Here is a 26740-nt window from a genome sequence, read left to right as displayed (position 1 = left end):
ACATAAAGTAGACGTGCGAATCCTTATAACCTGGTCTGATACCGAGTTGGTTTAGATACTAAGGCAACAAACCCTATCCCTGCAAATCCCTAATATTCAGAGTCGGTTTTAGTTCTCAAACGAGTACCTTTTTCGATCTAGACGGGTAGGAATATGCTTGTTTGGCATTGTCCGTTTACATTCCGTTTACAGCCTCTAAACATACATAATTCCGATCCGTTCTAAATCTCGTTTCCGCAGTGAATGTAGGAGCACGTGACTCGCTGAGGAAAAAACTCAGTCGATGATCGCGTCTCGTGCTCTCGTCGCATTCAACATTCATCTGCTTGGACTCTGAAAAAGATGCACTCTTGATGTGATATCATTCCGAAGGTAACATCCAAAAACGCGATAGTGAACACCTGCAATTGCGCCCGCCATGAACATATCCCATTCCATTCCGTCCACCGTCTCAAGCATCTCGTTTTCATTCCTGACAGCGGAGGACACCCGGAGGATATCAGTCAAGCAGATTTTGAACCCAGTATTGTTGGATGATTTGAACAGGCCGAACATTGGAGGCCTGTATGATCCTGCTCTTGGTCCCAGCGATCGTCAGGATATGTGAGTGCCTAACTCTTGGTGGTCTTGGGATAGGTATAATGACGCTATACATCTAGCTGTGCAACATGTCACCTAACTTACTTCACGTGCCCAGGCCACTTTGGTCACATTGAACTGCCTGCCCCTGTGTATCACCCTCTGTTCATGACGAACATGTACAATATTCTTCGCGGAGCGTGCTTGTTTTGTCATAGATTCAAGCTGAGTAGATCAGTGGTATGCCGATACACTTTCGCTCAATCTACTTGCCTAATCAGCCTCACGTTAGATCTGCAAATATGTTGCCAAGTTCCGCCTACTGGAACACGGTCTCCTGGAAGCTGCTCTCGACGTGGACCACATCACCTTACACACAGCCGATGATGATGACGAAGACAGCCGCGATGAAACTATCTCTGAATTGGAATCTCGTGTTAACTTATTTGTCTTAGTGCATCTCAGCAAGGCTTCCAGCAGCAAGCGGGATCATTACAAAGACAGTCTTGTCTATCAAGCCCGAAAAGATCTCATCCAAGAGTTTTTGAGAACAACTATCACCAAAAAATGCAGCAATGAGGGATGTGGCGCGTGAGTTAAATGTTTTCGCTGTATGTAAATTTTGGCTTAGCAGGATAATAGCTTCGGCTACACCTTCCGCAAGGAGGGATTCACCAAAATCATTGAATACGATCTCTCTGTCAAGCAAAAAAACCAGCATCGAGCCGTCAACCTTAAAAGGCCAGACGTCCTCTTGTTCCAGCAAGCCACAGATACTTCAAAATCTCGTCCAGAACCTTCAAATACTATGGACGTAGACTCCGAATCTGACTCTGAACAAGAGGGGGAGCCGACATACTCAGACGAGGAAGAGGAACTCCAAGCTACGCTCTCAAAAGAGAACGGTCTTCCTCGTGCTGCTAATGGCAAAGTCAAGACCACGCGCGGTCGCAACGAGCGTGTGATGGCACCAGAAGAATGCCGTGCCCATTTGCGTCTTCTTTTTCGTAACTGCCCTGAGATTTGCTCCCTCATCTTTGGCCGACATGGGCCCTTCTCTCCTCTGAATGCTGCTGGTCTGTCGCTAGCATCTGCCGACATGTTCTTCATGGAAGTAATCCCTGTTCCGCCAACGCGGTTCCGTCCGCCTGCTACAATGGGTGACACACTGTTCGAACATCCCCAGAATGAGCTCTTGGCCAAGATCTTGAACACATCATATAGGCTGCGTGATTTAAACGCGGACCTGCAGGCTGCGTCTGCCAAGGAATTAGGCGTTGACGATACGACGCGACGACGCGTCCTTAGTGGTCTACTCGAGGGGCTCGTTCAGTTGCAAGTCGACGTTAACAGCTTCATCGACAGCAACAAAAATCCTGCACCCGTCCGCAACGGTAAACTTCCTCCCGCTGGTGTCAAACAGGGGCTCGAAAAGAAGGAGGGTCTCTTCCGTAAACACATGATGGTACGTAATATTTTTCTGTTGAGTGTACCATATTTGATTACCTGCCCAGGGTAAACGTGTCAACTATGCAGCGCGCTCCGTCATCTCACCAGATGTAAACATTGAGCCGAATGAAATTGGCATCCCTCCTGTCTTTGCGAGGAAACTTACCTTTCCTGAGCCTGTCACTCCTGCCAATTTCCACGAGTTGCGGCAATGGGTAATTACTGGTCCGAAGGGCTACCCAGGAGCGACGATGGTAGAGTATGAAGATGGGCATAAGCAATCCTTGGTAATATTCTTTATTGCGCTATTTCCATAGTTCTAACGTGGTTCGCTAGGAAAAACTCACTGCCCGAGCAGAGAACGGCGATCGCCAACCAGCTGCTGACACCACAAGATGGCAGTGATAGCTCTTCAGGTCGCCGCGGACTCTCAACGCGAACGGCTTCCATCAACAAGAAGGTGTATCGACATCTTCGTGACGGCGATATCCTAATCCTCAATCGTCAACCAACCCTTCACAAGCCGAGTATGATGTGCCATAAGGCTCGGATTTTACGAGGTGAGAAGACGATACGGATGCATTATGCGAACTGGTAAGGTTTCAATTGCTAGTGCAGGTTCAATGGTTAATCGTCTCTGTACTTAGTAACTCCTATAATGGTACGCATTTCAGATCAAAATCATACCGCCATGTCTGATTGTAACTACTTTCAGCTGATTTTGATGGTGACGGTGAGTATCCTGATTTGAAGTTCCAAGGTCAATGAGAAACTAAAGTCTCGGCTCGTTGGGTAGAAATGAATATCCATTTTCCCCGTGAGCTGCTTCTTTAAAAATTTGTAATTCTATATTTTAGTCTGAACCTCCTTGTGAAGAAAACCAGGTCGCTCGTGCTGAGGCTATGCTAATTGCCAATACTGACAATCAGTATTTGGTCCCGACGTCTGGTAAACCCTTACGAGGCCTCATCCAGGACCACGTTGTTGCTGGTGTCTGGATGACCTGTCAAGACGCTTTCTTTTCTCGGGAGGAGTACTTCCAGCTACTATATGGAGCGCTCCGCCCTGAGGATGAGAGTCATCATCTAGCACGGCTGGTCACTCTGCCTCCAACCATTTGGAAGCCACGTCCACTATGGACAGGCAAACAGGTCGTAAGTAACAGCGCTTTGTTTTTCAGCTCAGTTCCTAACCGCATACGCAGATCTCAACGGTCCTGAAAAACATCACGCCTAGCAACGCGGAGGGCTTGAACCTTGATTCCAAAGCTAAAGTTCCTGGCCATCTATGGGGCAAACATTCCTCAGAAGACAAAGTTATTTTTGTTGACGGCGAACTTCTCTGTGGGGTTCTTGACAAATCCGCGTTCGGAGCCACCGATTATGGCCTTGTGCACTCGGTATACGAGCTGTATGGAGCTGATATCGCTGGGAAGCTTCTCGGCATTCTCAGCCGGCTATTCACAAAATTCCTACAACATCGGGCCTTTACGTGTCGCATGGACGATCTGGCATTAACGCCTGACGGAGATCAGAGAAGAACTGAGCTACTCCAACGTGGCCGTGATCTCGGGTTTGAGGGTGCCGTCGAGAATTTCCCTTCGTTGAGCAAGCTGTCCAAGGATGACGTCCCAGCAGCATTGACAACATTGCTCGAAGATGTTTTGCGAGACGATAGTAAAATGGCTGGTCTCGATGTTACCGTCAAGACCAAGCTTTCGGGCCTAACCAAATCCATTGCCGACGCTTGCATGCCTCACGGTCTTCTGCGCAAGTTTCCTGACAACCACATGCAAACTATGACGCTATCTGGTGCGAAGGGTAGTGCCGTCAATGCCCAGCAGATATCATGCGCACTCGGCCAGCAGGAACTCGAAGGTCGTCGCGTACCCGTTATGGTCAGCGGAAAGACTCTCCCATCTTTCAAATCCTTCGAGACGAAGGCCATGGCAGGTGGCTATGTGGCCAGTCGCTTCTTGACCGGCGTCAAGCCGCAAGAATTTTATTTCCATTGCATGGCTGGACGTGAAGGTCTTATCGATACTGCCGTCAAGACGTCTCGATCCGGCTATCTTCAGCGGTGTCTCATCAAGCACCTTGAGGGCATTCGCGTTCACTACGATCATACTGTCCGTGGCAGCGACTCATCCATATACCAGTTCCACTATGGCGGCGATGCACTAGATGTCACAAAACAGAAGCACCTCTACCAGTTCGAGTTCATCGCCCGGAACCAGCTCACCCTTCTTAACTTGTACAAGCCCAAGAACATTGCTGGTCATATCAACGACGAAGACGCCATTTCTTATATGAAGAAAACTCTCAAGAAATCACAAGTGCGTCCAGACAAGTACACGCCCGCTGAGCGAGAAGAGCGCGCTCCAGCATTGGATGTTTATAGCCCTGGTCGATACCTCGGCAGTACGTCAGAGAAGTTCGCGGAGGCATTGGCTCAGTACGTCAAGTCTAACCCTCATGGGTTATTGATCAACAAGGACAAGAAGGCGAAGGACGTCCCCCAGATCAAGCATCGGCGTGAGCCCGTGAAAGCCAAATTTTTCAACTTGCTCATGAATATCAAGTACATGAGAAGTTTGGTGGAACCAGGGGAGGCTGTTGGTTTATTGGCGTCTCAGGGGTAAGTTTCTAGACCCCGTGAGCATTTTACATTCTCACAGTTTGCAGTGTCGGAGAACCTTCAACTCAAATGACGCTGAACACGTTCCATTTCGCAGGTCAGTTTTCTTTTGGTAAATTTGCCAATTTACTGAATTTTTCTTTTTCGCATGTAGGCCATGGAGCTGCCAACGTAACACTGGGTATTCCTCGACTGCGGGAGATTGTGATGACAGCTTCCCAAAAGCCCAAGACACCTTCCATGACCATAGAAGTCGCACCTGGCGTGTCCCAGTTGGACATCGATATTTTTTGCAAGCGGGCCAGCAAATTGACGTTGTCTCAGCTGGTCGACAATGTGACAGTTAAAGAGCGTTTGACTGTGCAAAGCGACGCACGTCGGACCGAATTTGTCATTGACATCGCCTTCTTCCCTGCGGAAGAATACACCAAGGAGTATGACATTCTACCCGAGGAGGTTCTTGCCGTGTTTGCGGCGAAATTTCCGTTAATCCTCAAGAAGGAGATTCAGACGGAAATGAAGAAGCTCGACACAGATCTCAAGGGCCAAATAACGCAGCTCGGAAAAGGGAAGGCGTCGAAAGAACCTGTCGCTGGCGAGGTGGAGGCTGAAGATGGCGAAGGTGAGGGCGAGGGCCGAAGCCGTGGCAAGGATGACGATGACCGGAGTGAGCAAGGAGACGGCGATGCTGTTGACGCAAAGCGAGCCCGTCAACAAAAGGAGCAGGCGTCCTACGAGTCTGACGATGACAATGACAGGGATGAGTTGGATGATGCCGCTATCGAGGCCGCTTATGCCTCAGACGCAGAGGATGGCGAAGGCGAAGGCAACGACGACAAGATTGGTCGACCGACGACTATTCATGCACAGACTCAAATCGTGGCGGACGCCTTCATTAATAACTTTCATCAAGCAACGTCATTCACTTTTACGAAGTCAAGATGCTCCATCCGGCTTGAGGTTCGTGTTATCTTTGCCTAATATTCTTGCCCGTCACCCTAATAAATTTCCAGTTTCCTGCAGACTTTCCAAAAATTTTGTTGGTGGGCATAGTCGAGCGTACTTGTCGAAAGACTGTTATTCGGGAGATCCCTGGCATCACGGATTGTTTTAGTGCAGTTGTGAAAGAACGCGGAGTGGAGAAAATACGCGTGCGCTATTGTCTCGTCTCACTTCAACTGGGAGCTGAAATCATACATCTAGCTCACTACGAACGGATCCAACTTGCGGGGTATCTGGCAATTTACAGGCGCGACAGATGACAACATCATTGAGCTGGATACAATTTACTCCAATGATATCTACTCCATCCTCAAAGCTTATGGTGTGGAGATGGCGCGTGCTGCTATACTACGCGAGATTGGTGGAGTATTTGACGCCTACAAAATCGATGTTGATGGGAGGCATCTGGAACTTATTGCGGATTATATGGTCAGACAATTTATTGGCTTGGCATGCAAATCACGTACTCACAATCCCATGAATGGCCAGACATTCGAAGGCGCATACAAGCCATTCAACCGTAAGGGTCTCTCAAGCAACCCTTCGCCCCTTCTGAAGGCGTCATATGAGACGACTGCCGCCTTTCTTTCGGACGCGACATTGTATGGTGACTTTGACGACTTGTCCACGCCGTCGGGTAACCTGGTTATGGGGCGTCCTAATCAAACGGGTACTGGGGTTTTCGATGTAGTGATGCTCGCGGAAGTTCCTACCTGATATACGTACTTGTTATGTCTTCCATGTTGTTTACGAGTGACGGAAGAACACGTTACGTCACGCGTTTGACGGAATCCGGCTTTTCGCGAGGGCTAAGCGCCTTTGGCTCCGACCACGCACTAGCACTATCAATAATCCCTAGTGTCATTTCAACATCGTCGTGTTCCTTCTTCATTCTCTTTACAATGCCCGTGACGGCTCGTCCTGGTCCTTTGAAAGACCTGCCACCTGCACATTTCCTGGCCAGTAGCGCCAGTTTAACTCCCACCATTGCTAAACCAACCAAACGCCCTCTTTCACCTTCGAAATCAACCATCTTTAGCCCGGCTAAGCGCCGCATCCTGCATTCAGAAGGCATTCTCCTACCCGGCGAAGCCCCCCAGTCGTCTCTACGACCTCAGCTTCCATCGTTTGGAAGCGACGTGTTTGGAGCATCCCAAAACTCGTCAATATTAACATTGGCATCACCCGCACAAGGTGCTGGTGCTACCCAGGGAAGCTCAAGGGATAGACAAACACCGAGGAGATCTTCGTCGAAGCTGACACGTTATCAATGTTCAACCATTACCTCGGGAGACGACTCAGGAACTGCACTGAGCCTCCGTCGCTCGTCTCGCCTGCAGTCATCTCAACCCGGTGCCGCTTCCATGGCAATTCTTCGCGAGATGCCACTACCTCATGATCGTCAGTCAGTGCATTATCCTGGTTTTGACACGTACCAGGATACGCACGTATTTCTCGGACCACCGCGACGAGCCAGTCCGTCTTCTGATAATGAAGACCCATGGTCCAGTTCTGAAGAAGTCCTCTCTGAAAGGGAGATCAGTAAAGAGAATATCCCTCCTCGAAAGAAAGCCAAGAAGTCCTCTTTGGCACGGTCCTCCCTTCCGATAGATCAGTCGTTTCGCTCAGATCGATCTACTACCCGAGAGGAATCCCGCCAGTTGTCCGGCATCACAGCTAGCAGTCGGTGCATAGATGGGGTTGTCACTCCTCGGGCGTCTTGAACATACCCTTCGACGGCCATTTATCTCAATAGGAAAATGGGAGAGCGTTTTGGGAGGAATCCTCACAGGCCACTCTATTGATCTATGCAACCTATCTTCCGTAGGGCTCACTGCCCTATCCTCTTTTGATGCTTCGGTGGCTTATTAAGTGTCCCTCATCTACCCAGTTTTCATTCACAGTACCTATCTACGGATGCCTCCAATGACTATCTCTATATTGTCAGTTAGATATATTTGATACTGTACTAGGATATATTGCCGGTTGCTAAACAGCATGAGGCCTTCTCTGGTCTTCTATTGTTTTCAATTCATGACATTCGATTTGTTGGTCTAATTCAGTTCGTTCTTACTTGAGCCGTTGAACCGGTATTGAGCCGGTGGACAAACTTTTGCCCGTAACAACGTATGTGCACGTGGCAATTGACACGTCTGCCAACCCTGTCTGACCGCAAGACAATCATCAATTCAATGACTTCGCAAACGCGCGCCCTGATCTTACTTCTAGTAGCTTCTCTCCCGCTGGCGAGCGCACAATTCAATTTCTTTGATCATATGTTTGGGCATCCCCAACAGCCGCAGCCGCAACAACAACAACAACAACAACAACAAAGAGGACCTTCTCAATGGATGGCGCATTCGGAAGCTCGTCAGTATCTACTACCCAGATAATGCTGCCTCTAAGGATCAACAGCTCATGATATTTTCAGTCTCATGCTCCCAATACCTCTGCCCAGGTACCCTGTCGTGTGTCAAGAGACCGGCTGATTGCCCATGTCCCAATGCAGAAGATATCAAGTGCTCTGTCCCGGACGCTGTGGAAACAGACGCTGCAACGGTTGTTTGCGTGAGGGGAGTGGAGGAGTGTGCGTCAGTCGAACGGCTGATGCGTTCATATTCAACATGACATAGCCTGGATCCGTCTGTTGTGACTCGCTAGATAAATATTATGGCGAGTGGCTGTTAAACCCTCAGATCCGCCGCCTTCTGGAAGACAGAAACACTTATGCCTGCGTTTCTATACCGTTCATTTATGATCTATGGATGACAGGTTGCCAAAGTATAGGAGCATTATTTTCTCGCGCGTGTAGTTTTGCCGTATGGTTCCGAGCGTAATACAAGAGCTATTTCCCTCCTGTCAGCGCCTCAGGCTGTACTACTCCACTTCCTCTCCAGGACGGAAGAAATCACGCCTGCTTCGACCTCTGAGAAGCTCCTACGGTTGCATGCAATCTAATAAACATCACCTATCCGTAGTCAAAGTCAGATACATTCTATGGTATTTTTGTTTTTCAATGCCGAAAGGAGTCTTCAAGATTGACGATGCTCTCCGTAGACAAACTCGATCGTCTCAGTCACCTAGTAAACCACCTGCCTCAAAGCTCTCCACTCAAGCATCAACCATTTAAAGACTCTGGTTGTCACAATATTCATCTCGAGTCGCTTACTTTCCTATCTCTACCTCTCCCCCGAGTCCGGTCGTGAGTTTCCTCGTAGCTGCAGTCAGTTAACGGTGTCCAGATCGATGTTTGACTCGCTGCATTCCATACCGTATATCTCGCTCCGGACCTGGAGACATGAATTCTGAAGTGGCTCTTATGTAAACTCCAAGAGGCTTATGACAGTACTAGTGTCTCCCTTGATGAAGTCAGATTCAAGAAACGTAACTGCATTGACTGTAGTACTAGACTGTTTGAACTTGCAACTCCGCGACTAAATGACTAAACGGCGAGAATTAAATATGAAGACATTATGTAATAACCAAGTTTAGTCGACACAAACCACCATGGCTGCTCCAAGACCGACCGTGAGCCGCACCGTAGAATCGCATTTATCAGTTTAGCTGAACTTTCCTCAGTCAAAATTGCCTCCAGGTGCTAACCGTATACTCTTCGTCAAAAATCTTAACTACCAGATTACCGGGGAAGACTTGTACGACCTCTTTGGTCGATACGGCAGCATCAGGCAAATACGCATAGGGGATGAGCAAAAGACGAAAGGGACTGCCTTTGTCGTGTTCGATGATGTTATGGATGTACGTTTCCTCCTGCTGGTGATTTTGTTCTATCTAATTCCTAATAACTTAGGCAAAAAATGCACTCGAACATCTAAACGGTTTCCATCTGCAGGAGCGATATATCGTGGTTCTGTATCATATGCCAGCCAAGCAGGATGCTGCTGCTGCTAAAGCTGATCTAGCCCGAAGAGAGGAAGAACTAGCGCAGTTGAAGAAGAAGCATAACATCGTAGATGATTGAGCTACTTTATCTCGAGCTTATTGTTGCATATTCACGCTCACTGATGTGTTCAGCTCAAGTATTCTTTATCGCAATACAAGTCTGTCAGGCAATGTCTATGCATTCTGTATCAAGTCCATTCGAGATGTTGTCCGCGAAGAATGCTCATCCGCGTAAACTGCATTTTGGACATCGCTTGTCAATCTGTGGTGCTGAACGCAGGGGGTTTCAGCACAGAGTCAGTGCAGGTGGCTTGTTGGCATACCGTACTGCTGGGGATATTGACGGCTATACCGTCACAAGTTAGTGCTTTTTGGAATTCGGCGATATGAAGACTTACTACTGCCAGCACATCTTGCTACACTGCGGCGGTTTGCATGTCGGTGAATGTTTGGGGCTGAATTTGCAGTTTCTAAGGTCACATTTGATCTAGGCAACTGGTAAGATGGCGAACAAAAAAGTCACTGGCTTCTGACCTCCTCGTCAGGCTGCACAAGGTGACTTATTAGCTAATTTTGAGACGCGGAGAGCTAACAAGAATCGTACTAGATTTATTGAGTGCCCGCAGCTGCAAAGGAAGATGATGTCAATCATTTTGACCACTGCATACGATCATACCCTTTGTAACAGTTGCGCACCCTGAACGACAGCGAGTCAAGAACGGTGGCTGCAGCTAAACAAGTAGCTACCTACCTTCTCCAGTAACACATAATGATCAGGATGTAGTTCTGGACCTTTTCCAACTGTATGTCTTTTATACCTGAAATTAGGGCTATTCTACCGAGATTGCTCTCTCACCTATTTACACGACAAGTAAAATGAGCCCGTCATGGGGAAGACCAAGAATCCATTCTCGGCATCCGTCTAACGGTGAAGACAAACAGCTATGGAAATGGCGATCCCGCAGCAGTCGCACGATCGATGAGTAATGGGCCAGAGCTCAAAACAAGTGGGTACATTGACCCTTGTCGATACACATGAGATCTTACGAGCGGTACCATATCGTCAATGTCACGCACACTATAGGACGGCGGAATTTGATAATTCCATCAGAAGCGCGGATGATTGCGCGCGGAGGAGCCGGGACAGCATACCTCTTCTTTCTTTTGCAGACGTCGGGCGAGCTCAAAACGGCGTTCTTTCCCAGAAACTGTCCCACAATCCTTGCAGAAAACTTTCGGCATGTGAAGTTGCAAAACCCACCGAAACGTTGCTATAGCCTAAATTACCCCATGCGGTCCGGAGGCGACAGAGTGAGTAGATTTACGGCTTGACATACGTCGGTCCTGAACGTGGCTTTGAGCTGTCATGTTATCACCGATAGCGCCATGTCAACAGCGTCTCAAAATTAGTTATTGCGCATGCAATCCACGCTCCCACCAACTCTATTATCCTGATCTTCGTTCCGAAAGTGATGATGGAGCTCAGATCAGCTTCTTCAAGACAAGGTTGTTCCGCCAAATTTGCTCATGGCACAAGAGAACATCTGGCCAACTTGTGCTGCATCTGCGGCCTCCCGCCCCTTTACGTTCATGCTCCAGGCTTTCCCCGGCCCTGAAGCGAAGCTTTTATATTGATTAGAGAGAACTCGAGTAACCACCAGCAGAAACGGCATAGGCCTTCTGGACCATCCCAAAACGACTGCTCAATGAGCTGGTCAACGAGGGGCTATCTACGTATATCAGTACAGTCACGCAAGTTTTTTTTAGTATCTTCATGATCCGAAATTATTTGGGGACAGTCTGGGAATACTATTTTAAGCACTTTGAATGTCTCCACTGTTCGTACGCATACTAGCTCTCTATGGTGTTGCAGTGACTGGTCAAAGCTACCAGGTGTAACATCTATACACCCAACCGATATCCGACACATGGCACCCTTTTGTGGTGATCAATTGTGGCTATAATGTTTTACTCATACGCTAGCAGCGACGTGGTTATTTGGGCGCCCGCGGGTCTGAAGAACGTCTTCTCCGCCGCACAATTCTTCAGTCTGAACATTCAAGTTTGTCAGTACGGTCGCACTAAACACCACGTTCTCTGGAGGTATTGGCTGATATTTTCACCGGCGGCTCACAATATTCTATCTCAGATAGTGCGTTGATTCGACGGTACGAAAATACGGTGAACTGCCCCCGCTCAAGCGTAAATTGCGACAAAGTATACAGTCCCAGTGACGCCCTGACATATTATCGCATCGCGACTAGCTGTAAAAACATATGCGGTCTACAAGCTTGATCCCAAAACAATGGTTGGTTTGTGTCGGCATGACATTGTCCTCGTGTCCAAACTCTAGATCTCCTGGCTGCTTCATCCTTAAGTAGGTCTAGTGCTGATTCAAGTGTACAGTAACTCAGCGGAATTTGACTATCTTGCCTATCTTGCCATGATTAGCCTCTCGGTCCAAGATCCTATCGGCCCTCTCAACGACACCGATAATTGTGGCCGTTCTGCAATTTCTTGTGTTGGCAGCTCAAGACGTCAAACACCCGACCGTGCGATTGTCGCATCGCATCCCTGCAACCTTTCTCCGCGCTCAAAAAAGTGTTTGCTCACGAATGATTTTAGCTCAGATAACGTGTTAATCCAACGGTACAAAATATACGGTCAACTGTCCCCTCTCAGGAGTAAAGAGGGCGACCATATGGTCACCATGAGTAGCATCTTATCTCATTACGGCTGACGCTTGATCCCAAACAGCGATCCGACGATTGTGTCGGCACTAAGCGTCGTGTTCAGATTTCTTGACTGCTTCATCCATAAGGTAACGCACATTGTGTGCGTAGTAAGTAGTCGGTGTAAGATGAGTCTGATTTGGATCGTTTTGTAATTTCTGGCGTTAACAGGCCTGCCAGGACATCAAAGCCGCGCGATCGTCGCATCGTGCCCCTGAAATATTTCAGCCCACCCGAACGTAGTGTAGCCCGCTACCCGCATGATTTACCGTTTGATCCCTCTTGCCCTCGGTCCCGTGCACGAATACCGCATAAACCTATCACTCTCCGTGATTCCCAAAACGGTTCGCCAATATTGCCCCTGGTTCTATTTTTTTCAAGTTGTACACCAGCCGTCTACAGTAAGTATCACTCTAGCTCACACAAATTCTCCCGCGAGCACGTTATTGTTGGCCGAAATTGATCTACTTTAGAACTAGGATCCGACGGGAGCTTGCCGACAAACGCCAGATCTTGGATTGTGTGCAAGGAATTATAAATGTGTATGGATCAGTGCTTGAACAGTTGGCAGAATATTCATTCCGCTTGGCTCGTGTTGACCTCTCTGTCTTCATTGAACTACCCCCAGCCTTCATTCGTGACATGTTTCTGGTGTGGTGTGCGATGCCTGCGAGTGCATATATTTTCTTCCTTTTCTTCGGCTTCGGCTTCGACGAAGAGGCGAGGAAGGAGTACCGCAAGGTCATTGTCACCTTTAGAAGACATGCCTTAAGACAGTCTGCTACACGGAGAATCTCCTTCACAGTCAGCAATATCGAGGGCCTATGTAATCGTATTACTATGAATTAGTGCTTGAACAGTCCGTAATGAGAGGTTCAACGATAAAACTCCAAGTGCAACGTCTTAAAGTCGAAGGTCGTCGTGTCATGCAGATGATGTGAAGAAACTATGAGACACTATTTGTTCCCGATGACGGAATGCATCTTCGAGGAAGACCCCCAAGGCAATACCGTACTCCAATGTGTTATTGCAGGGCTATTTAACGAAGTAGGGTAAACTACCGCCTTCGCCATATGGATGTGGTCCCACTATTCCTGCATGTCTCCCGCAACAGTGAGGGGCGTAAGATATGAGAACGGTGCCGTACAATCATCGATAATCATATGAATTTTAACCCGTAAAAGACAACGCAGCCTTTTAGTGAACGGCGGCCATAAGAATTGTAATTGAACGCGCGATAACATGAACAGTCAATTAGAAGTGATACAACCACAACGGGGGCAAATCATGGAGGGGATGCAAAAAATAAAACCTCATAAAGTACAAATATGCAAGCCATTGAATACCATCGGGCGCAGAATACAAGCGATGACTCCGGTACGGTCTGCCATATCACACCTAGATAAGCTCAGCAGCATTGACCGGCATTTCGTCCTTGAAAAAAAAAGAATTATCAGCGACGAAAAAAGGGAAGCAACGGCCGAGGGGGGTAACATACAATTTGTGTGCTGTAAAATTGTTCTGGGGTGTGGTTAGTGACGAAGGTCACCACAAAAAAGATACATGACATACCGATGTCGCGCAGGATACGAACGTCGTCGACAGTCACAAACTGACGAATAATATGTGAGAATATCGAGTGAGTATGATGAAGGGGCTAACGTACATTGATAGCAACGCCCTTCCGGCCAAAACGACCTGAGCGTCCAATGCGATGAATGTAATTCTCACGATTGCTGTGTCAAGCAGTCAGCATGTTTTTAAAAAAATGTCGGAGGTAAATGTAATTACGCCGGAAGATCATAGTTGATGACAAGGGAGACTTGTTGAACGTCGATCCCTCGTGCCCAGACATCTGTTGTGATGAGCACACGACTGCAGTAGTGATCAAAACATTTCCATACTGAAGTGAGCCAAAAAAAGACGCACGATGTTCCACCGCGAAATTCCGCCATGATAGCATCTCTTTCCTTCTGAACCATTTCACCGTGCATCGATGACACAGTGAAGTTTGCCGCGCGCATCTTTTCAGTCAGCCAATCAACCTATTCTAACCAGTAAGCCGCATCAAAAGGGGTTTGTTCGGAGGCGTACCTTGCGCCGGGTGTTGCAAAAGATGACAGCTTGTGTGATGGTAAGTGTGTCGTACAGATCGCACAGCGTGTCGAACTTCCAGTCCTCCTTTTCTACAGCAACGAAAAATTGTTTGATCCCTTCTAGCGTCAACTCATCACGCTTGACGAGGATACGAATGGGGTCGGTCATGAATTTTGTCGTCATCTCCAACACGTCGTAAGGTAGTGTCGCACTCAGTAGGACAACCTGGGTAGCCGGGGGGAGGTAACGGTACACATCATATATTTGGTCCTTGAATCCCTTGTTGAGTAACTCGTCTGCCTCGTCGAGAACCAGCATTTTGATGTTGCGCGTCCGCAAAGCACGGCGCCGAATCATGTCAAAAACACGACCAGGGGTTCCAGACACCACGTGCTGGCCGTATTCCAACTTCCGAATGTCCTCGCCAATGGATGTACCTCCAATACAAGCATGACACTGGACATTCATATAGTCACCGAGAGCGAGAACCACCGACTGAATCTGGGTCGCCAGTTCGCGCGTAGGCGACAGCACCAGAGCCTGTGTTTCACGAACAGACACATCGATAGACTGCAAAATGGATATGGAGAAGGTGGCGGTTTTACCGGTTCCCGACTGTGCTTGTGCGATGACATCGCGACCCTGTGTTATTGGGAGAATAGCTCGCTGCTGTATAGCAGACGGTTTCTCGAAGTCTATCCACAAGTTTCGGCACATGTAATACTGCAAGGAATAAGATAAACTTACTGTACGCATATATGCCGCGAAGAAGGTCCTCTTTCAAGTTGAGGTCGTCAAAAGTCGACACAACCGAGACCGCCTCGGAGGACTCGAATACAAGTTTCTGCGAAGTCAGTTAGACCATGCACGACCATACATTGTTTTTGCCCTGTTCTGAGCTGATTAACGGACTTGCCTCGTCTCCAGGGTTTATGCCAGACATGTTGACCTACAGGGAAGATGGGCGAGGTGGTGAAAAGATCGGAGTTCGAAAATACAACTTGCAAGGAACTTTCTACCATTCCAGTCAAGTTCCAGTCAAGCGTCTTGGGCAATATGGACTCCATCATCGAAACGCAGCGTCAAACACACGAGGAGATTGAAAGATACGAAACTGCTCTATACTCGCTGCTTTCAAGAAATCAACCGACTCACGAAATCAAGATCCAGACAGAACACAAAGCAGCTCAAGTCTTGGATCGCATTTCGTCGCGCGTATTAGCTTTGCACAATTCTTACCTCGACGAGGATGCACGGAAAGCTGAGATAGGCGCACTTAGCGCTCCGGCAGCAGCGCAGAATGACCTTTCTGAGTTCTATGCGCGGTTGGTGAAGATTCAGGACCACTACAACAAGTATCCTGATGCTGTAGCAGGAGGCTTCGACATGGAGCTCGCCGCCATCTTAGAGGAAGGTAATCAAGATGGGCTGGATGATGATTACGAGGAGGAAGACCGTGCGTTGACAATTGTCTCAAGTTTGCGTTGTTTCACCTTTGTTCTTCAGCCATATCTCTGCTCTTCTCCGGTGAGGAAGCATACGGAAAGTATGTCGATTTGTACGCAAATCATACCACGTACAACAACTTGAAGAACATCTCAAAACGATTGCCTTACCTTCAATATCTTGACATCTTGCTTGCCGCTCAAACCGGTTTACTCCACAGCGAGCTTTCGAAGGAGGCTAGGGCAACGAAAGATTACGAGATGTAAGCTGGTAGTTATTGTGACGTGAGCTGCCCTCACTCTTTATCCAGGTACATTCAACACTTGCATGATTATCTCCTTTCCTTCGTAAAACGGACGCAGCCGCTTATAGATATTCAAACGAAACATCAGGAAGCCGAAGCCGAATTTTACCAAAAGTGGGACGCTGGCGAAATTGTTGATTGGGATGAAAATCAGACCGCCAAGCGATTAGCGAATGCGGATGGCGCAGGAGAGGGGATGTGGTGCTCGGCCTGTAAGTCAAGTTCTTTATCTCAACGAATTGCGTGTGTTCACGTCAGGATCGTCCAGGCCAGAAAAGCTATTCAAAAAAGACTGTTTACGATGCCCACTTGACCTCCAAGAAACATCTGAAAGCAATTGCCAAACAGGCCGCTTCTGATACGCCACCGCAAAATCCAAATGGCACACAAACCCCTACCGCACAACCCGCGAGCAATGGTCAACTTCTGAAATCTAGACTCCGGAACTCCGCGTTGCTGACGTATCTTTCAACATCTCTTCTTGTGGTGTTGGTCCCCACTATCAGTGAGACGAAATCTAACGTGGAACGTCGCTTCTCCCTCACTGCGCGCGAGCGTGAACAAGAATTGCTTGAGCAAGCAAAACCTCCTCCGGCTCCCACCAATCCGTCTGGCGATGCTGCGGCCGAAGAAGAGGAAGAGGAGAGAATTTACAACCCCCTCAAACTTCCGCTCGGCTGGGATGGCAAGCCAATTCCATACTGGCTTTACAAGCTTCACGGCCTTGGAGTGGAATATCGCTGCGAAATATGTTCTGACCACGTGTACATGGGAAGGTATGACATCCTTTTGTTTCCGGGCTAGCGGTATGAAGGCTTACTACTCTGCAATAGGAAAAATTTTGACCGACACTTCCAAGTATGCCACTTTATTTTGATTTGATAGCGGTAGGCTAATAACTGATTTTGAAGGAATCACGGCACGCGTTTGGCATGCGAGCTTTGGGCTTGCCCAACACAAAACATTTCCACGAAATTACTCGCATTGAAGATGCCCTCTCACGTAAGTGCCTTTTAACCATTCTAAGTAGGCTACCCGTTAAAAAATTATTTAGTGGCAGAAAAGTTGAAGCAAGAGGGACGACATGAGATCTTCGAACAAGAAACGATGGAAGAACTTGAAGACGACGAGGGCAATGTTTACAATAGAAAGACTTACGAGGACCTGAAAAAGCAAGGTCTGATTTGATATGCCCGTGCTGCAGTCTTGTACTTTTACTACTTTAATATTGACCACTGTGCCCATGCCAATCTGTCTTAATCTAAGCTCAGTGTCCCGCATCAGCAAACCGCGAGCGCAACGGAGGTGGTGGAGGTTTGCGAACAGGTGTGATGGGAGATTGCAAACCCATTGCATGTGAGTAAAGTTCTTCGTCAGAGGATGATGGCGAGGATGAAAAAGGCGATTCCTCTGGCGAGTCAAAAGGGTTGGCTGCATCTGATTCCAGGAGGTGAGCTATTGAGATAGGAAAGATCCCTTTGGGATGTTCTGGGAACGTGTCAGGGGATGTGTACTGATGTTGCCACATGCTTACCTGGTCTGTCCCACCATGCATCATCATCCGTGCTGGGCGGAGGCACTGGTAAAATATGAGCCCCGCGATTGGATAAAATAGTCCAGGACTGACGTTCAGAGTAGTCATCCGGAAGTACCAGGGAAGCAAGTTTTTCATCAAGTTTCTCGCCCGGGGTAGCCGACAGTGTGTTTTCCAGGAGCAGGCGAGACAGCGCGGCCCTCTTTACGACATCAATGATCCGCACCTCGCTTCTAAAAAGCGCGAAAACTTGGTGCCAGCAATCAGTGGCGCGTAAAGATTACAACCGGAAACGAACTTGCCTGGACGGTGATCCGAGCCTTTCAGCTCAGCTCGGGAATATACCGCGAGATCGAATCGGCCTCTAAACAATATTCTGTCTTCGAGACGTGTCACCTACGTGAACGCACCCTTTGAGCATCGGAACCGCTTACCAGTCCAAGCCGGAATGCGCATCTTCTCACTGGTATCGTAGTTATCGGTGCCTAGGTCATACTTGTAAGTGGGTCGGAACAGCAGAGGTCCTTCCTCATATCCAGAAAATGCATCCCCATTATCGATCGCCTGCCTTAGCTGCCGTAGGATTAGTCTAGAGTCAACACTTGCTGAGGAGTGGTCAAAACACACCTGATCCGCTGCCACTAAAGCATCAAAATCATCGACCTCCGACAGGGCTCGGACGCTTTCGTTGTCAAGGTCTATCCTGTAATTCGTGTCTGCGAGCCATATAATATTTCTGTTGTGGACCGATACGTGTCAAACTCCACATGCCCCAGATTCTAGCGTACTCATGGCTGGACAAGGTCTTCCCTTTCTGAAAGTGCAAACCCTTCAAAATTGTGTGAAAGTCTGCATTCCGTTCCTCGACGTTGTTATGACCGGCGGCAAGGTGTGCGGTCAGGAAGCAGAAGCTAGTGTCGTAATAGTCCAGTCGGACTCCGACGCCACCTTTGTTCCCGGACATGCCGCGCAGGCCAGTCTGATATCATATTTAAGGCAGGATCTCGATGCATGTAGTCAAGGCTAACCTTGCGAGCTGCTCCTTCGACATTCCGTATGACAGCTGTTAAATCTGAGCGAACTATGACAAGAAGTGCAGTCCCGACAAGCTGCAGTGAAGGCTTCAGCATCATTTCAATTGAACGTGAACGTGAATCACTTGTTCACTGCGCAGAAGCACATAGTCACACGTCTTTTGAGGTCGACGTTCTAGACTTTCCATGACCTTCTGTTCCCATATACGCCTAACGATGTCAGGACGCAAGCTCCTCGCACACCATAATATTACCTACTTCTTTTCCGGATCTGGTTGCACAATCTGTTGTGCGGTAAGCTGGACAATTTCCTGGAAACCCAGGACAAAAATATCGGGTCTAAAATCTTGTTAGTTACGCCATTGAATGCAACTAGTTTTATACTCTAAGAGGTCTGTTTAAAAGATAATGCTATTAAATTGCGACTCGGAGTGAAGAACCAGACTTACTGTCCCGTGGGAAGAGCCACGGCAACAGGCTCTCTGATGACGGCAGCTGCACGGAGGAGGATCGGTGAACGATGACAAGAATCCGCATAATCCGCCTTACCCGGCCATTAAGATTCCACGTTCCTGCGAATATACTGCAAGACTGTGTAGTCGAATACTCAGACAAGCTTATGAGAGCGTCGGTGGTGAGATCATTTTACGTGCCCATTCCACTCACCGTTGCTGCAGCGCCTTTCCAACCGAGTCGTGTATTGCATCGAAAATATTCACTTGACGTTGGTTATTCATGTTGCCCTGAGAAAGAAATATTCGTAATTCGGAAAGAGTATCAAACTAAAACACTCACGAGAAACATGTCAATGGCGATTTGCTTTCCTTTATCTTGAAAATTATTAATGTATGCTCTTGACACGCTCTTTGTCGCATCGGACAAGACGCCTTCAAGGTGACGTCAGAAATGTCACAATACGTTGATACTGTGTATCTAACCTGCCAGAGTTCTCTTCCCAGTCCGAGTAACGCTCGTATTCAGTGCTCCAGTACCAGCATAAATGCGGGAGAGAGCATCCCCATTTTCTGCCCATAACTCTCGATGATGCATCCAGAGCGCGCCAGCCTGTAACCATTCGCGATGCACAAGACCGAGGTATTGTTCCAAGGCTTTGCGAGAGAAAATATCTTGCACAAAGTTCGTTCGGTCCAAGCTATGCGTCATCAACTCAAAGAATCTTATATAACCCGCTCGACTCACCAGTCAAGGCAGTTCGTCCTGAACACTCCTTTTTGTTCCGTGATTAGATTATCGGTGTTGGTGTCGCACATGGTGAACCCGTAACGGTCCATATTGTTATTGATGCCTTCCAAACGACTGTGGCTCATTATATATATGAGCGGACAAATTTCTCAAGAAACCACAGCATACCAGAGGTCCCTCATCACACTATCATGACCACCTATCCTCACGGCATTGTGGAAGTCGTAGTGAGTGATACTGAGCTCGTCACCCCAGATTCCTCTTGCAAGTTGCAGGTGCTTTGCATATGCAGAAGTCAAAATGGCCTCATTCTCTTTAGAGCCCAGAAGGTTGATGGCGTGAGTAGCGCCATACTCCTCCATTAGATGCGCAAAGTGGCGCTCGAAGGCAGGTTGGGAGGCATGCGGCCGTGTGATCTGTATGCGCTGGCCAAAGGTCTGGAGCCCTTGTTGTTCCCAAAATACTGCAATTCAAAGTGTTTCAATCGTTGGATTGCGAACCCCCCGCTGCAAAAAAACGCACATGGAACACTTCCTCGAACTTGTGTATAACTCACACAATGTTGATCCGTGGTGAGAATAGTTTCAGTCTGTGGGATGCGAATAAGACTTTGACTTTCCCTTTGTTATTCATTACCTACCTCAACAAAATTAGCAGTGTTCCCGTCATCATCTACACCCCGAGTATTGAATCGAGTGCCAGCTCGTCTCCACCCAAGGCGGGAAATCAATGATAAGGTCGCAACCACGGGGGCGCCATTGACTGGAGGTGCGGGCAAAGCCATGGTAAAGACGCCCACATAGCCTTGTATGGCTAATATCTATTCGTCATGTTACATATCATCTTCGAGAGGAAAAGGCGAGCACGAGCGCACGATAAATTGACACTTGTCGAGTTCCTCCCTTTCAAGGGGATCTAGCCTCTCTCTAAAATTAAGCAAACTGCGGACGATATACTCATTCCAGACGAAACGCTCATCAAATATACCGATATCATGTGCGCTGGATCGATCTCTCGCGAGACGAACGGGAAGACGAGACGAGAGATCCCATGTCGGATCGAGAGAATAGTAGAACGAACCCGAGGAAAGTATTTTGGTGAGTGGCATGCACGGATGCTCAAACACGGGAGGTGTGGTAGACTGAGAATAGTGGTCTCTTGTCATGAGTGCATCGGCGTTATCTGGATTGAGAAGTGTATCTTGGGATGCAGAAAAATCATCCCATGAGTGGGAGGTAAGGCAGTAGAACAAGACCTCGTGAATCTTCGCCACGGATTCAGGTTGAGAGTCGGAGGGGCGAGTGTTTCCGACCTCCGTCGCAGAGGAAATCACCGCAAGGAAAGTATCTATAAGTTACAATCAAGTTGAAACCGATAAGCATGCAAATCAGCATACCATTTTCGACCGAGATGAGGCCAAGGCAGCCTTTAATGACGCGGCTGGTCAGTCTCACAGCACTGGTGAGATTGACCTCATCTTTCGGCAGGAACTCCACGATAACCTGTGCTGGATTGGTTTCTGCAGCACGAAATACGAGAGCCCGTTGCGGCCGTCCTTTCCGTTCGTCATGCGATCCAGTTACCAGATACAGCGTACGAGGGTTGTGACTTAAGTAAAGATGCATAGATCGGGTAGCAGGCTGGTGAGAGTAATGGACAGAAACAATCGTGTTGCAATGCCCGTAGTGCTGCCTTTCCGATCTGTTGTTTGAGCACTACAACACTGTTCTGGCCGCTTCTGTATAGACCTGGTCAAGACCTGGTTGACAACTTGAGACCGACATATGAAGACACTTCCAACTTCCGAGTCCGACATGTTTGTTTGGCAAAAGCCTTGCATCCAAATAACCGTTTGGTCTCTGACTCCCTATTATTTGCGGCTACTAATCTCGCCATGACTCTGTGCATAAGCCAGTCTAGGTGATTTTACACCGGAAAGCTTGTCGTCGTGGTGAGTGACTCATCGGTAACTGAATGCCTCATTGACATTGTCACTCGAGGCGCTCGACTTGCGATGGTTGAGCAAGAGCCTGGCGCTTCACTTCAAATGAGATTGCTCATACGGGGCAAAATTGACGTACGAAACCAGAGGGTCAGGGCCCAGCTGGCAGTGTTAAATACACAGTCGGAGTCTCGGTGTCCCACAGCAGCGCGTTAAAAACGGATGCCCATTGCGCAGTAAATGACTCGCCATCGGTTCCCACCGTCACCGTAGCTGGCGGCCAAAAGTCGAACGAGTCAATATCAAAGTTATTCGCGTAAGCGCAGCAGTCTACCGGGGACACGTATTGAACACTCCTTCGAACGTGTCGCAAGAGTCGAATATTCAATAAAGGGCGTCTTGTGGATGATTACATCCCTACAGAAACTCTTCTAAGTAACATGGGACTTGCTATCTCTCACATCTTTTCAGGGTTATTCACCCAACAGGAGACGAGTGAGTGTCAGCCACAATGTTGCGATTCAAACAGGCTGATTAACATATCCTACAGGACTAGTGATGGTATTGTCCTGAGCAAGATGATGTCGAGACAGGTACTCACGGGATCCATAGATCGGACTCGACGCTGCGGGGAAGACAACGATCCTCTACAAGCTCAAGCTCGGCGAGGTCGTCACGACCATTCCTACAATAGGTAGACGATTTAGCGTGACCTACCCTGCTTATTTAACACATAAATGCAGGATTCAACGTGGAGACTGTCGAGTACAAGAATATTGCGTTTACCGTGTGGGACGTCGGAGGCCAGCACAAGATTCGTCCCCTCTGGCATTATTGTAGGGCATTCACTCCGTGATCGTACAAATATTCTCTCATCCAATCTAGACTTTAACAATGCGCAGGCCATCATTTTTGTGGTCGACTCCAGCGATCGTGATCGCATCGCAGAAGCGAAAGAGGAGCTCCGCATGCTGATGGACGACGACCAACTACGAGATGCGCTTTTGCTCGTGTTTGCGAATAAGCAGGACCTACCTGGCGCTATGAACGCGAGTGAACTCACCGATGGACTGGGTTTGCAGACATTCAGACAGAGAACGTGGTATATACAGGTGCGCCTTCCTTGTGCATGTGGCCGTCCTGCTCTGATGTACGACAGTCGACTTGCGCAACTTCAGGTGAAGGCCTGTACGAAGGTCTAGAATGGTTGGCAACCAATATTAAGAAGAGTCGTTGGCAGATTAGGTGAAGCCTGCTTCTAGGTGTTGAGCCTTGCATCCAAACGACCGTTTGGTCTACCTAGGAGTACAGGGTTCTAGCCACTAGAGTCTATTAAATCGTGTGGTGAACAAAGTTGCTTGAAAATAAAGAGTAACGAATGCGGCATATGAAATGATGTACAATCCGTACGACGATACGGAAATCACGAAACTGAACCCCTCTTGTGGTCATCTAAGCTGCAATGAGTAGGTTATATCATTATGCTGCCGGTCTCAGAGCTCTCAGTCTTTCCGCTAGTTTATCGTCTTCCTCGCCAATGCTCTCTTTTGTAGTCAGAGATGGAACACCAGATAGATCTTTCGCTGCGAGATCGTGCTGCAGTTCTATGTTGGCTTCTTCCGCCATCTGCCGCATGAGAGTGTCTACTTGATCTTGCGGCGTCGATACAGCGGTTGTACTTGATATTGCGTCCTCCATGTAAGACGTCTGGACGTCCAGGTCGGAGAATTGTGATTCGAACTTGTCCATCACAAGCGAAATCTATGGCATCATTCGAAAGAGGTCATGATATCGTTCGTGCGCGAAGGGGCATGTGACATTATTTACTCACCCGTTCAAGATTCATGCTATCCATTGCTTTGTCCATGCCCTTGACCACGGAGGTCATGTTCCCAGTCACCTGTCTCATCGTGACGGCAGTCTCCACTCGACTTGCGACAGCATCTAACCGGCTAGATAGTCGTAACAAATTCAGAGCCTCTGACTTCTTGCGAATGGCATTCGAGGCATATATACGCGCGCCATCAGTATTTCTCTGCTGCAACGCCTGAAGTTACCCATCAGATTGCTGTGCGTTTGAAACAGAACGACGGTGTGAAATAACCTTCTTAAGACGAGCCTTTTCCGTGTTCTCGTCCTTTTGCGCTTTCTTTGCTTGACGATTTAGTGTCTTGGCGGTAAACTGAGAGAGAAGATAAAATAGTATTCTCGTCGGACATGACATCGAGTACCTTCAGCTGAAACAGCGTCTCTGCGAAGTGTCAACGGATATCTCGTGACCTAGCTGTTGCGCGGGCTGCTCACTTTCCATGTTGCTCATATTGAATCAGTCAAAGGATGCGGCCTTGATAACGGGAAAGATTGTTCAGATGAGATGATACAAGTCAAAGTGAAAGATGCGGCTACGATGGCTGAGCCTGCGGTGTTGTCGTAACCTTGATCTGGACAAGGTTGGTCACGTGCGCTTAGCTCGAACCGAACCCTTTCTCGGGATAAACCTTTCTCTCAAGTTGTCTAAAGTACTATTTGCTTGCACAGGCCTAACAGACCGTGTCTGGACCTCCTTCCTAGAAGTGAAAGCTCAGCCATGTCATTATTACACTATCTCAGGTATGGTTCATCTCAAAATACTGGTTTGCTTAAGTTGAATTATCACTTTCAAACAGTTATGTTGCTATAGTTGCTGCTTTCGCATTCATGACACTTTCGCTTGGTTTGTGATGTCTCCGTCACCTTTTTTCTCGCTCGTTTCTCAATCAGAGCTCCAGCTAGCGGTCTGCTGTATGTCTCAGAGCTAATAGAGGAGCATTCACGTCTTGCCAAGATCATCGGACAGCGGGGAACCTATGTTCGTGAATTCATTTTCTGAAGCAATGCAACTATCTTACATGGAGAGAAGGCAATAATAGCGCTGCACATTATACTCTACATTTCAGACTCACTCCCCCTACCACAGACGCTTTTCTCCATAGTCTGCCACGTCGTCTACCTGCAAAACTTCTCCAGCACCTGGCCACTTATCTCGCTCTCGTCTTTGTCCTTTATTGCATCCTGCATTTTTGCAATCTCGGACCACTTCATTTGGTTCTTCTACTTCTCGCACCTCACACGGGAAGCAAGGCAGGTGTCACATCTATATCGTAGTCCGATCCATTCTACAGTACCTGGGTTCTCGGATATTGCGACCTTCTTCGGGGTCTGCGTTTGGCTCGTCCCGCTCTTCCTCTTCCTGAGTTTGAGTGCGAACGATCATGCCCTCCCTACATCATCTGGTTAGCATCCCATTATACTCCGTTGATGCCATGTACTCAGATGTCGTTGTAAACCTAGGCATACCCAGCACACCGGCCACCACCTTGCGAACATTAGGGTCTCGTTCAAACTCGTCTCTGTTCAAAGCCATGTTCGGTCTCATTCCGTTTCTTCCCAAGGCGTTCAGACGTGAAGCGACAGATGGGCTGATCGCTCCGCATACCCCCAATCCCACGCGCCGGGAAAGCTCTCCTGCGCCTTCGTCACCGACAGTCTACACGCCCGGAGGGGTCCACGCTCTTGGCGGGACCGGTGCATTGCCTCCCAGTCGATTTAGGCTTGGTTCACCACCGCGGCGGGCGTCCCAGGTCCCTAGGAGGGTAACCGTTGATAGTGGAAGCGCGACAATGGCAGCGAGACGAAATAAGTTAGACTGATTTCCATGTACGTTGCACTGCTGGCAATGCCTCGCGTTTCTCGGACTCTAGAGTGTGTCAACAACGCAAGGTAAGGTGCGACCTGTGAAAGGTATGTCCTCTATCGCTTTAGTCTCACAGCGGAGCCTAGTAAATACGTCCTAGTACATCCTTTTGAAGTACACACTTGCAGAGTTGATGGACTCCAGGCTTCTGCATTCACCGTGCTTGTACTAATGCTATACGGCGTGCAAGAGGCTGGACTGAATAAGTTAAGCCAACATACCCGATAATTTAGATCAGACAAATATACATACCGGCGGGTTTCTGTGACCGAGGGCAAGAAGCTAAAGGCTACTCAGCAGAAGGCTCTCTGACAAGCTGTGTCAGTACTCCCATGGCGTGTATGAAGAAAGGTCGGATCTCGTTGATTTCCATAGAGCACAAGTTGGGTAACTGTATAACAATGAGGAATATGCGATGCACCAACTAAATGGAACCCACACTGAGCTCGCTGTGATCTAACTTTTGCAAACCGTCACGACTTTTAGCTTGTCGAGCTTCGCGAAGGTCTTTTAGTAAAGACTTGATTTTGTCTGCATTTTGCACATCATCCGAGGCACTTCGAGAAAGTCAGATTTGTTACCATCAAATGAACAAAAGTGTTCGCTAACACATCAAGAATGACTTTCGCTATCTCTGCAAATCGGAAAGGCAACTTGCTAAATTCAGGTCGACTCGTTTCTCTTGTTAGTCGTTCCTGCAAAAAATCTAGAAGATGATGCATCATCAAGAGCACGTAACGATCGAAGAAAGGCTATATACAAACCTACACTGAGCCATTCCGGTGGTATGATATGGCATTTCTTCTTCAGCTTCAGATTAGTCGCCATCCAAAGGGGTATGCGACATTTTGCTGGCGGTCGTAGTGGTCCATAGGCGCCCTATGCGAGTACGACCATCTGGGTACTGCTCTAAAAATCCACCTCAATGCTCACCGAAATGAAAGCTGTCTTTTCCATTGTGATCAAGGGAACAATCTCGACGAGTTGCTCGGAGGCGATGAGCTCAAGCTCTAGTGGAGTCACGGATGTTCTTAAAGATTGTGGTAATGCCATCAGAAACACAATACTTAGGTGTGGTGGATGAAGAAGGCCACGACGTTAGATACGATGATCAGTTGTTGGCGTTGTTTTCTTGACGCGTTTGCGCA

At 48.2% G+C, this 26740-nt stretch overlaps 11 protein-coding genes across 11 annotated transcripts; 7 read left to right on the top strand and 4 right to left on the bottom strand.

The window, feature by feature from the left end:
• Positions 1-261: 261 nt before the first annotated feature.
• On the top strand, positions 262-6487 carry EDB91DRAFT_1103391 (uncharacterized protein). The gene is given in 16 exon segments (XM_041317333.1): positions 262-603; positions 660-819; positions 872-1170; positions 1222-2044; positions 2094-2315; positions 2387-2622; positions 2642-2646; positions 2744-2761; positions 2825-2845; positions 2905-3182; positions 3233-4665; positions 4713-4762; positions 4820-5625; positions 5679-5816; positions 5869-6096; positions 6157-6487. 16 exon segments carry the CDS (start codon positions 419-421, stop codon positions 6382-6384), a joined length of 5130 nt encoding a protein of 1709 aa, XP_041182674.1. The 5' UTR covers positions 262-418; the 3' UTR covers positions 6385-6487.
• On the top strand, positions 6055-7750 carry EDB91DRAFT_525864 (uncharacterized protein). Its single transcript, XM_041327586.1, has 2 exons — positions 6055-6096; positions 6157-7750. Exon 2 carries the CDS (start codon positions 6399-6401, stop codon positions 7389-7391), a length of 993 nt encoding a protein of 330 aa, XP_041182673.1. The 5' UTR covers positions 6055-6096; positions 6157-6398; the 3' UTR covers positions 7392-7750.
• A 109-nt stretch (positions 7751-7859) lies between these two features.
• On the top strand, positions 7860-8295 carry EDB91DRAFT_1045141 (uncharacterized protein; the record flags this gene model as incomplete). The annotated part of the gene is made up of 2 exons (XM_041313168.1): positions 7860-8037; positions 8099-8295. 2 exons carry the CDS (start codon positions 7860-7862, stop codon positions 8293-8295), a joined length of 375 nt encoding a protein of 124 aa, XP_041182672.1.
• An 879-nt stretch (positions 8296-9174) lies between these two features.
• Positions 9175-9646, top strand: EDB91DRAFT_1077942 (uncharacterized protein; the record flags this gene model as incomplete). The annotated part of the gene is made up of 3 exons (XM_041314972.1): positions 9175-9195; positions 9247-9423; positions 9476-9646. 3 exons carry the CDS (start codon positions 9175-9177, stop codon positions 9644-9646), a joined length of 369 nt encoding a protein of 122 aa, XP_041182671.1.
• Positions 9647-13235: 3589 nt separating this feature from the next.
• EDB91DRAFT_1103368 (P-loop containing nucleoside triphosphate hydrolase protein) lies at positions 13236-15379 on the bottom strand. The gene is made up of 9 exons (XM_041317332.1): positions 15313-15379; positions 15144-15240; positions 14394-15091; positions 14229-14344; positions 14091-14174; positions 13966-14035; positions 13872-13911; positions 13798-13820; positions 13236-13733 (listed from the first exon to the last, which is right to left on the bottom strand). Exons 1-9 carry the CDS (start codon positions 15337-15339, stop codon positions 13698-13700), a joined length of 1191 nt encoding a protein of 396 aa, XP_041182670.1. The 5' UTR covers positions 15340-15379; the 3' UTR covers positions 13236-13697.
• A 9-nt stretch (positions 15380-15388) lies between these two features.
• On the top strand, positions 15389-17374 carry EDB91DRAFT_525380 (uncharacterized protein). The gene is made up of 7 exons (XM_041327584.1): positions 15389-15852; positions 15903-16104; positions 16153-16358; positions 16415-16922; positions 16980-17004; positions 17058-17148; positions 17201-17374. Exons 1-7 carry the CDS (start codon positions 15453-15455, stop codon positions 17332-17334), a joined length of 1566 nt encoding a protein of 521 aa, XP_041182669.1. The 5' UTR covers positions 15389-15452; the 3' UTR covers positions 17335-17374.
• A 39-nt stretch (positions 17375-17413) lies between these two features.
• Positions 17414-21542, bottom strand: EDB91DRAFT_1045036 (phosphoinositide polyphosphatase; the record flags this gene model as incomplete). The annotated part of the gene is made up of 21 exons (XM_041313160.1): positions 17414-17634; positions 17681-17725; positions 17774-17929; positions 17968-18060; positions 18115-18253; positions 18308-18416; positions 18469-18659; positions 18709-18789; positions 18840-18924; positions 18973-19060; positions 19155-19209; positions 19264-19330; positions 19381-19457; positions 19510-19601; positions 19653-19867; positions 19915-20031; positions 20086-20380; positions 20440-20506; positions 20558-20737; positions 20792-21264; positions 21314-21542. The coding sequence occupies 21 exons, from the start codon at positions 21540-21542 to the stop codon at positions 17414-17416; spliced, it is 3075 nt and encodes a 1024-aa protein (XP_041182668.1).
• A 511-nt stretch (positions 21543-22053) lies between these two features.
• On the top strand, positions 22054-23243 carry EDB91DRAFT_525688 (ADP-ribosylation factor). The gene is made up of 6 exons (XM_041327585.1): positions 22054-22354; positions 22410-22420; positions 22472-22553; positions 22603-22695; positions 22745-22971; positions 23019-23243. The coding sequence occupies exons 1-6, from the start codon at positions 22300-22302 to the stop codon at positions 23106-23108; spliced, it is 558 nt and encodes a 185-aa protein (XP_041182667.1). The 5' UTR covers positions 22054-22299; the 3' UTR covers positions 23109-23243.
• Positions 23244-23338: 95 nt separating this feature from the next.
• EDB91DRAFT_1044437 (Snf7 family) lies at positions 23339-24083 on the bottom strand (the record flags this gene model as incomplete). The annotated part of the gene is made up of 3 exons (XM_041313126.1): positions 23339-23620; positions 23691-23906; positions 23964-24083. 3 exons carry the CDS (start codon positions 24081-24083, stop codon positions 23339-23341), a joined length of 618 nt encoding a protein of 205 aa, XP_041182666.1.
• Positions 24084-24354: 271 nt separating this feature from the next.
• EDB91DRAFT_1216168 (transmembrane adaptor Erv26-domain-containing protein) lies at positions 24355-25548 on the top strand (the record flags this gene model as incomplete). The annotated part of the gene is made up of 5 exons (XM_041320830.1): positions 24355-24469; positions 24526-24572; positions 24628-24707; positions 24759-25131; positions 25172-25548. Exons 1-5 carry the CDS (start codon positions 24447-24449, stop codon positions 25546-25548), a joined length of 900 nt encoding a protein of 299 aa, XP_041182665.1. The 5' UTR covers positions 24355-24446.
• Positions 25549-25687: 139 nt separating this feature from the next.
• EDB91DRAFT_525273 (uncharacterized protein) lies at positions 25688-26732 on the bottom strand. Its single transcript, XM_041327583.1, has 6 exons — positions 26526-26732; positions 26357-26471; positions 26202-26298; positions 26032-26149; positions 25845-25983; positions 25688-25790 (listed from the first exon to the last, which is right to left on the bottom strand). Exons 1-5 carry the CDS (start codon positions 26643-26645, stop codon positions 25882-25884), a joined length of 552 nt encoding a protein of 183 aa, XP_041182664.1. The 5' UTR covers positions 26646-26732; the 3' UTR covers positions 25688-25790; positions 25845-25881.
• Positions 26733-26740: the final 8 nt, after the last annotated feature.

The sequence above is a fragment of the Suillus paluster genome, assembly GCF_016628075.1.
Source record: "Suillus paluster strain FC165 chromosome Unknown EDB91scaffold_4, whole genome shotgun sequence".
Lineage (NCBI taxonomy): Eukaryota > Fungi > Basidiomycota > Agaricomycetes > Boletales > Suillaceae > Suillus > Suillus paluster.
This window is presented reverse-complemented; position numbering and strand designations above follow the sequence as displayed.